Raw genomic sequence first — 9,799 nt, 5'->3', positions numbered from 1 at the left:
CCTCCTCCCTCATGTGGTACCCTTCCTGCAGGCTCATCCTGACATGACCCTGCAGCATGACAATGCCACCAGCCATATTGCTCGTTCTGTGCATGATTTCTTGCAAGACAGGAATGTCAGTGTTCTGCCATGGCCAGCGAAGAGCCCGGATCTCAATTCCATTGAGCACATCTGGGATCTGTTGGATCAGAGGGTGAGGGCTAGGGCCATTCCCCACAGAAATGTCTGGGAATTTGCAGGTGCCTTGGTGGAAGAATGGGGTAACATCTCACAGCAAGAACTGGCAAATATTGTGCAGTCTATGAGGAGATGCACTGCAGTACCTAATGCAGCTGGTGGCGACACCAGATACTGACTGTACTTTTGATTTTGACCCCCCCCCCTTTGTTCAGGGACACATTATTCAATTTCTGTTAGTCACATGTCTGTGGAACTTGTTCAGTTTATGTCTCAGTTGTTGAATCTTGTTATCTTCATACAAATATTTACACGTTAGTTTGCTGAAAATAAACACAGTTGACAGTGAGAGGACGTTTCTTTTTTTGCTGAATTTATATCACAATCCTGCAATAAAGAGGGGTTCTGTCTGTAATGTGTCTGGGTCTTTGTATTGTATTCTCTAACATTTTATTTTCTCCTACAGTAGTTGTAAGAACCCCAATCAGTTTTATTTTATTGTCACTCTCTCTCAGTATATCAGCTATGTGAATCCATTTTGCAGCTTAACATATGACATGCATAACCAATGCAGCCATAGGCCTACAGTATGATGGCATTATGGACATCTGTCATGCCTTTTAAGTGCTGACATAAAAAATAGTTTAGTGCAAATCCAACCCTTGTAATTTAGGTACAGTATGAAAATAAAGAGATGCAATTAGGCTACAGGAGATGATTATTACAGATAACATTTGATGAGGTTATTTTTTATTTAATTTTATTCATTTTGGCAATGTTGCTTGCAAAATGATTGGCAGTTGTTCCCATAGATAGACAGTACACGGTTGGTCTATGTATCCCAGTCGCTGTGATAGGGACTGGGATAATACAGCTAACCTTTTAGGTCAATAATATGCTGTTTTTTTTTCAAATGTTATTGGCTTCAAAATGTGGGAACCAGCTCAACAGATATTGGTCATCTGATATCCATAAATGTTATAGCAGGCTCTATCTTTAGGTATGACTGATTTAATAATTAAATGGGCTCGCTGAGCTCCTCTGAGGGAGGGTGTAAGTGTGTGTGTCCTATCTCCAGGTCTTTGAGTACAGGCCGTCTGTCTGACATGCTGCTGAAGGCTGCTTTTGGAGTTCTTCTGTTTGATGGAGGAAGTAATGATAGTCTTTACACTGAGAGGCCCATGGACACCACAGGTACAAGGGCGCTATAAGCAAGCCAAGAGGATTTGATTTTGAGAAATGGAGAAATGTATTGTTTGTTTGTAATTGTTTAAGCCTGGTATTGGTCATGGGCTTCAACATTATGTAATTGTGCTACTGCCAACTCTTTTCATGGATTAGGTAAGGTCTTAATATATCTTGACAAGTGTTATCTATAACCTGGGTGACGCTTGACAAGAAAAGTCAATGTTTTGAAAAAGTTCCTGACTGTAAGTCAGTGGGTGTATAACCATACATTTCTATTGGAGGTTTGTGGTCAACGTCCATGGCCTAGCAGTGAGATCGCCCCGCTATATCAGCCCAGGCTGGTCATTCAGCAGAGGAACCCATAAAGATGTACCTATCTACCAGCACTTAACCAACCCCATGGCAGCTTGCCCAGACAGGGACGTAGCTTTTGATCCTCCAGAGCTCCCAGAGGAGACACTGATGGGGGTAAGCACATTAACACTCCTTCATATTATATTAGGTCTCTGTACATCAATGTATTCCTCATTGAGTTGTTGTTAATAGATTTTGGACCTATACACAATTTGCACATTGCCAGAAACTAAACTGTTGCCACAATACTGTCCTTTCTGCTAACCTTTGTCTCTCCATCACAGCAGTGGCATGCAGATGGCCTGGGGAACCTGCGCTTCACTCTGGCCTTTGTCCACTGTGTCATGGAGATAGCTGTAACGTCTGCTTCCAACTCACACTCTCAAACACGTAGATCCCCTGAAAGCAGCTCACTTTCCAGCCCAGTTTCCAGCTCACACTCTCACACACATAGATCCCCTGAATGCAGATCACTCTCCAGATCCCAATCACCTGAATTCTGATCACCTGTTCACACACCTGTATGTCATTTACACACACTATTTAGTTCAGTTCTTTGCACCCCATCATTGTGAGGTATTGTTTGTTTTGATACACATTTCTATTCTGAGCTGTTGTTCCTGGATTAGTCCTCCTGTGTATCATAGTTTTGGCCATCCTCACTAACGATGGCTTTTTGCATGTTCCCTGCCTGTACTTTTGCCTATCAGATTTCCTGTCATCAACCTCTTGCCTGATCTCCCGGATGACATTACTAGCTTTTTCCCTGCCTGTACTGCTGCATTTGTGGACCCCCTGTGTATGACCTTCTGCCTGCCCCTGGACCCAGCTACCTCCCTCCTCCTGTGGTCCTTTACAAATAAACACCTGCTGTGCCCTGTATTCATCACATTTGGCATGGCATGTTGCCTAGTGGTTAGAGCATTGGGCCAGTAACTGAAAGGTTGCTAGATCGAATCCCCGAGCTGATAAGGTAAAGATCTGTCGTTCTGCCCACTGTTCCAAGGCCGTCATTGTAAATAAGAATTTTTTCTTAACTGACTTGCCTAGTTAAATAAAGGTAAAATAAATAAAATGACAATCGCCAGTTCTAAAGACACTGGACTTGAGAGTGAGACCAGTGAAGACACTCATGTGTCCTTCCTGCAGCAAAGCCTGGTGGCTGATCAGATCAGTCTTCTAAGCCAGGAGTGGAGGTGAGGGGATGCATCTCTGTTATTGATTCCCTAATATTGAAGTTGCTGCTTTGGCCTGTTAACTTATACAGCACTTAGGACCTAAATTTAAAAATCACAGCGTAATGGTGTATTTTTAGTACTTCAATCATTTTTTTTGTTTATTAACATTGGTATTTTCGATGTGTATATCACAGCTATACAGAGCAGTTGGTACTGTACATGAAGGCTGCATTACACACTGCTATGGAGCACATCAGAGAAGGCAGTCTCTTTCCCTCATCTATAGTCAAGCAGGGTGAGACATGGGACCACATGTTCCTCTACTAACTGATATGTGAAAAACGAATAGTCCTGTTAATGATCATGTTATATATGCTTTAAAAAGTGTATTGAATTAAAGTCATTTTTCTTTTATGTAGTGGGGTAGAAGCTGAAAGAAATGTATAAGAGCAGTGTGACATCCTGTCGGTCCCTCAACTCCCGCCTGCAGAGCTTCCTCCTCAACAAGCAGAGACTGATGGACGACCACAACAACATCACTGCAGAGAAACAGCGGTGGAAAAAGTACCCAATTGTCGTACTTGAGTAAAGTATAGATACCTTAATAGAAAGTTAATCAAGTGAAAGTCAGCCAGTAAAATACTACTTGAGTAAAAGTCTAAAAGTATTTGGTTTTAAATATACTTAAGTATCAAAAGTATAAGTATAAAACACTTACAATTCCTTATATTGAGCAAAACAGATGGCACCTTTTTTTGGGGTTTTAAAATTTACGGATAGCCAGGGGAACACTCCAACACTCAGCGATTATTTACTAAAGATGCGTTTGTGCTTAGTGAGTCCGCCAAGCCAGAGGCAGTAGGGATGACCACGCATTCTCTTGATAAGTCTGTGAATTTGACTATCAAAATGTAACGAGGACTTTTGGTTGTCAGGGAAAATGTATGGAGTTAAAAGTACAATATTTGCTTTAGAAATGTTGTAAAGTAAAAGTTGTCAATAATATAAATAGTAGAGTATAGATAACCAAAAAAATGACTTAGGTAGTACTTTAAATAATTTTTACTTAATTACTTTACACCACTGTAGTGAAACTAATCTACAGTCACACAGTGACAATGGTAAGGCCTCCTCTCTCTCACTGGACAGTACAATAAGTCCCTGTCTTGTCCTTTATGTGCTCTCAGTCTTTCTATAGTGGTCTTCAGTTTTATATAGTAGAATCATTGGACATAGGGTAGGATAGACGATGGATAGTAGATACTGTAAATATACGTTTACTGTATTACTTTGACAGCACTATTTATGATGGGGTTATAATATTGTAAGAGCAATGTTAATAGCTGAGTGTTTGTGTTTCTGGTGTCCAGGTGCAGTCAGCAGCGCTAGATGAGATGTTCCACCTTGACCAGGTGCCCATCCAGAGATACCACAAAGCCCTGCTGCTCATGGAGAGTTCCTCACCATCACAGAGCAGGCAGACATCAACAACATAAGTACATTTAAGTAGCTTATAGATACACACGCACGCACACACATGTACACACACATTTCTTTGAAGATAATTAAGTATTAATGTCTCTTTCTCCCTCGGTGTTTCTCCCATTGTGTTGGTCTCAGGCAAACAGTGTATTGAGAGACTGTCACGCCCTGGTCTAAGTATTTTGTGTTTTTCTTCATGTATTGGGTCAGGCCAGGGTGTGGCATGGAGTTTTTGTATTGTGGTGTGTTTTGTCTTGGGGTTTTGGTGTGTATGTATTTGGGATTGTAGCTAGTGGGGTTATCTAGCAAAGTCTATGGCTGTCTGGAGTGGTTCTCAATCAGAGGCAGGTGCTTATCGTTGTCTCTGATTGGGAACCATATTTAGGCAGCCATATTCTTTGAGTTTGTCGTGGGTGATTGTCCTTAGTGTCTTTGTTCCTGTCGCTGTGTTAGTTGACAAGTATAGGCTGTTTCGGTTTTCACATTACGTTTATTGTTTTGTAGTGTTTGTGTTATTTCGTGTTTACTTTTGTTTGATTAAAAATGGATCGCAATCTACACGCTGCGTTTTGGTCCGACTCTCCTTCACCACACCTAGAAAACCGTTAGACGCATCCTCTCTGCTCGGCAGACTGCGTAGTGTGATTGAGCTTGAGGCTTTTGGACTATAGCTACAATATTAGCTGAAGCTTCTGAGCTTGGTTAGAGCACCTCCAGACCCTCTGGTGTCCCTCTGTCCTCTGTGAAAATGGAGTTCCTCGCTGTTGACACACAAAAGCACTTTGAATGGAACATGCTCAGTGACAAGACCACTGATATAGCTTCTCTCAACCCACAGACTAGTACCAAACATGTTTAGTACCACAAGGGAGAAGAAGAGGATTGTGGGTGGTTCTGACTGACTCCACTCTGAGAGCCTTGTGTGTTGTGGTTGTGTGTCATGCTACAGTATGTTCTGCCAGTCCAGTAGTATGCTACTGTTATCTACTGGATTTATCAGGCATCACTGGATAGAGTAATTATTATTGTATTTTTAGTACGATTTTGTGTAATTCTGGGCTTTTTTTGTGGTTGGCTTTAATCTTTAGTTTTTATATTACTGCCTGTGGCTATACATTTGAATGTACCTATTTCTGAAAGACAATGCAGCTGTACATAGTCTAACGGTAAATAGCCCACCCAATTTTACCTACCTCATCCCCATACTTTTTATATTTATTTACTTTTCTGCTCTTTTGCACACCAATATCTCTACCTGTACATGACCATCTGATCATGTATCACTCCAGTGTTAATCTGCAAAATTGTAATTATTCACCTACCTCCTCATGCCTTTTGCACACAATGTATATAGACTCTCTTTTTTTCTACTGTGTTATTGACTTGTTAATTGTTTACTCCATGTGTAACTCTGTGTTGTCTGTTCACACTGCTATGCTTTATCTTGGCCAGGTCGCAGTTGCAAATGAGAACTTGTTCTCAACTAGCCTACCTGGTTAAGTAAAGGTGAAATAAAAAATAAATAAAAAATGGTATCCGCTTTCTGAAATAAAAATGAGGCACCTTTTAAATGTCTTTGTAAATATGTTGAGTAATTGTTTTGACTGTATGTTGTTCTTGTTCACCAAAACCAAGCTACCACAATCAGTTTCATATGAGAAAATTGTGTGAGAATAGTGATTATAATAAAATGTCTATAACATTTTGTGGGATGTTTCTGTTGTACTCTACGCTTGCCAGCTGCTCAGCAGAACATTTGACCAAATCCAGATCTACAGTACAGAGGGGGCATGTTTTGATGTGAGGCATTGGTAGGTGGAGATGGAAGATAAACCTACTACAATATTTTAAATTGTCCTAGTTCATGACTATATATATTGAGTTTGACGCATCTTTATAGTGTAAAGAAATGTTTTGCAGTTGGTTTTAGGGAAGAAAATATATAAACAATTAATATAATAAAGTAGCATGAGAGAATCAATTGGCTATAGCTAGGTTATTTCAAGTTCTTTGGACTAAACTATTTGTGGTTAAGGGCAATGCGCCCATAGAGGTACTAGAAATCATCTCTACTCTATTTTATGTTGAGGGGTTGGTTTACATTCTTGTCAATCAGCACGAGTCCAGGGTTGTTCACTTCCCTTGAAACGGAACTGCTTCCGGTTCTTCAAGGAATAGATAGAAAAAAAATAAGGTGTCCACCGCCATGTTTCAGAATGAAATATGTCCAATGCATTAAATTTAATATTGCTGTATAGCAGTATTTGCACTACATAATTATTGTCTTTGTTTTAAAGAATACGTTTTGATTGATGAGACTACCGCTGGAGTTGTATTTGCTGTAAGTAACAAGATCCGGTGATGTCTATTTACCCTGCGGCTAACATATTAGCTAGCACGCTACTATCGGGGGGAAGGAGCGGCATTTCGGCCTTACGCGTGCTAAGTATATGGACGTTTAGATGACTTCTCCAAAAATATATTCTAAGCACCGTACACATTTCATCCATACATGGACAGCGTTGAGTTGCATTGGCTAATATCATACTAAACCCTAATGTTATCTAGCGATATCATATCTGAGCTAGCTAGCTAGAAGGACACGGCCGTGCAAAATTAGCATAATGTAGCTAGCTGGCTACAGCTAATTTGAAAAGCTGTAGTTACAGCGGTAACGTTATGGTTTATTAATCAGTGCGGCTGGTTATGACGGTGGTGTTAGCTAGTTAATGACATAACACAAAATAAGCTAAACAGGTAGCTAGCTAATAATATTACCTAGTTAACGTTAGCTCAATAGCATTGCTACATTGCCTGTCAAATTCTGCCAACAACAATGGTTAGCTAACTAGCTCTATAGCTGTCACTCAAGATGCTTATCTGCGTCTCTCGCCTAACAGTGAATGTCTAGCTAGCTAGTTAGCGTGTTTGTGATGAAACTCAACATGACATTTTGCCTAATGGCTTTCAAAATAAATAAAACATTTGTAATGTTTCAGTATCATGAAGTTATGTGCGAAATTGTGACTGTCATTGTTACAAAGAATATGTCAATGTTCGATTGACTAAGATGGAATATAAAATATCACCAATATTGTTTACATGATTTGAATGTCTATCCTCTACAGGTATTGTTTCCCATACAGTAACAGTGTTACGCAATGCACCATGGGAGTGGACCACAGAATGTGCAACGGCAACTTCAGAGATCCAAGTCCACCACTGGATCTGAAGCAGAAGATCACCAGAAGCAGCAGACCATGGCAGTTACTCAACAGCAGGCAGCAGCCAACCACCCACAATCAACTGTGACCACGTTTGCATCTGGAGCCAGCCCTTCAGGCCCCCAGTCCCCCAACTACCAGATAATAATGAGCCGCAGCCCTGTCACAGGCCAGAACATGAACATCACCTTACAAAATGTCAGTCAAATGGTGACGGGCAACCAACAGATCACCCTCACCCCGCTCCCTCTCCAGAACCCAGGCTCTCCCGGCTTTCAGCACACGGCCCCGCAGTGGAGGTTTGAGCCTGCCCCGTCCTATATCCAGGTCACCTCACCTCTGCCACAAAGTCCCACTCAGCACAGCCCAGTCCCTCTCCAGCGACCAGGGGCACCTGTAACAGGACTGGGTTTGTGTGGACAGAGCCCAACACGCTTTGTTGATGCTGGCATGCTTGTGAGACAAATCAGTCTTGGCAGCCCGCCTGGAAGTGGGCACTTTGTTTACCAAGAGGGGACAGGGCTGACGCAGCTAACTCCAACCACAGCTGGGCAGGTGCAGCTGTCCTCCCCAGGGGTGCCAGGCTCAGTGCGTGAACGCAGTCTCTCCCAGCCCCACTCACAGACGGGAGGCACCATCCACCACCTCGGACCTCAGAGTCCTGTGGCCAGTGGGACTGTTTTGCCCACACTGGGGAGCCCAGGCCACATAACCACCTCCAACTTGCCACCTCAAATCAGCAGTATCATCCAGGGGCAGCTGGCGCGTCCCATGATATTTGAGAAGACTTCACAGGGTATGGTAACTGGAGTGGGGACAGCTGCCACTGTGTCTTTCAGTATGCCCTCCACCATTCCTCCCTCCAGCCCTTCCCTCATTAACCCTCCCCAAGGCATCCCCAATACCCCTCTCACCCCTACCGGCATGTGCTTGGGGTCCGTCAAGAAACAGATACCCAAAAAGCTGGAGGAGATTGCACCCTCAAACCCAGAAGTGGCCCAGCTGAGGAAGCAGTGTCTGGAGCACCACACTAAGAAGATGGAGGGTCTGAAGGAGGTCTTCAAAGACTACCTGATTGAGCTGTTCTTCCTGCAGCACCTCCAGGGGAACATGATGGACTATTTGGCTTTCAAGAAGAAGCCCTGTGTCCCGCTTTTCACTTACCTGAGACAGAATGACCTAGACCTTGAGGAGGAAGAGGAAGAGGAGGAGCAGTCTGAGGTCATCAATGATGAGGTACTGTTACATTATTGATTGATTTACCATGTATACATTCAGAATGTCTCTAATTCCTGTCCTGTATATAGGCTATATGAATTTAGTTCAAATCTCTGTGCCACTCCCAGGTCAAGGTTGTAACTGGAAAGGATGGACAGGCCGGAACACCAGTTGCCATAGCTACACAGCTTCCACCCAATGTTTCAGCAGCATTCTCTTCCCAGCAGCAGTTCCAGGTAGAGAATGGTGATGGGGCACCAAATGACTGCAAACCCTACACAGAGAGGATGGAACTGATTATCTTTCTCTCTCTTAAATATTTCCTTTTAGATTGCCAAGCTTTTACTAACCCTTGCAAATGTCTCCTCAGGTGCACCAGGGATCAGTTGGCAGCATGACAAACTCAGGGGACATGGACCCCTTTAAGAGGCAACAGGCAATGGCACAAGCAGGTAAGGCAAGGACAGCACACTCCCGTGGCTCTTTTGTTGGTTTGTTTACTCTCCCTTTTCTTTCTTTTTGTTATTTCTTTATTTTCTTCCCTTAAATTGCTTCTGCTTTTAGATATTTGCCATCTTCTACTAGCGCTGTCTGTAGAAGTCTTAACGCAAGGAAGGAGAGGTGGTCTGTATGGTGTACAGAAGGTCATTGCTGTTTGCCGAGTGTCTTTTTTCCGTTATGAGGGTATTGTGTGTTTTAAATCCCAGATCAGGCTAAGAGGTCCCGGATTGAAGTTGGTCGCCATGGAATGATTTTCCAGCATCCTGGTTCTTTAGGATCACCTGGCGTTCCACTCCAGCAGCTTATGCCAACAGCGCAAGGTAGGAGTGCTACTACCAGGCCGTTCTGTGTTCTATTCAATGCTGCTGGACGTGTCCTTAATCCAAAGAAACAAACTGAATTCCAACAACGTCCCATCGTCTCCAACGAAAACCGCCAAGCAGCATCAACAAAGCGATCTTCATCCATCCGCTGGAC

At 42.7% G+C, this 9,799-nt stretch overlaps 1 protein-coding gene across 8 annotated transcripts in view; it reads left to right on the top strand.

Moving 5' to 3' along the window:
• The first annotated feature begins 6,535 nt into the window (after positions 1-6,535).
• The window catches only part of ep400 (E1A binding protein p400), a 42,914-nt gene continuing 39,650 nt past the window's right edge, over positions 6,536-9,799 (top strand). For 5 of the 8 annotated variants that reach the window (XM_031819579.1, XM_031819573.1, XM_031819572.1 and 2 more), the window contains exons 1-5: positions 6,536-6,720; positions 7,508-8,839; positions 8,950-9,057; positions 9,192-9,273; positions 9,529-9,642. In XM_031819579.1, the coding sequence (XP_031675439.1) occupies positions 7,541-8,839; positions 8,950-9,057; positions 9,192-9,273; positions 9,529-9,642 (1,603 nt within the window). In that variant the 5' untranslated portion in view covers positions 6,536-6,720; positions 7,508-7,540. The remainder of the gene's footprint in view (positions 6,721-7,507; positions 8,840-8,949; positions 9,058-9,191; positions 9,274-9,528; positions 9,643-9,799) is intronic. The other 3 variants (XM_031819580.1, XM_031819577.1, XM_031819578.1) reach the window with 2 other exon arrangements.

This window comes from Oncorhynchus kisutch, linkage group LG3, assembly GCF_002021735.2.
Source record: "Oncorhynchus kisutch isolate 150728-3 linkage group LG3, Okis_V2, whole genome shotgun sequence".
In the NCBI taxonomy this organism is placed as follows: domain Eukaryota; kingdom Metazoa; phylum Chordata; class Actinopteri; order Salmoniformes; family Salmonidae; genus Oncorhynchus; species Oncorhynchus kisutch.
The sequence above is the reverse complement of the archived record's forward strand: the minus strand, read 5'-3'. Positions and strand labels throughout refer to the sequence as shown.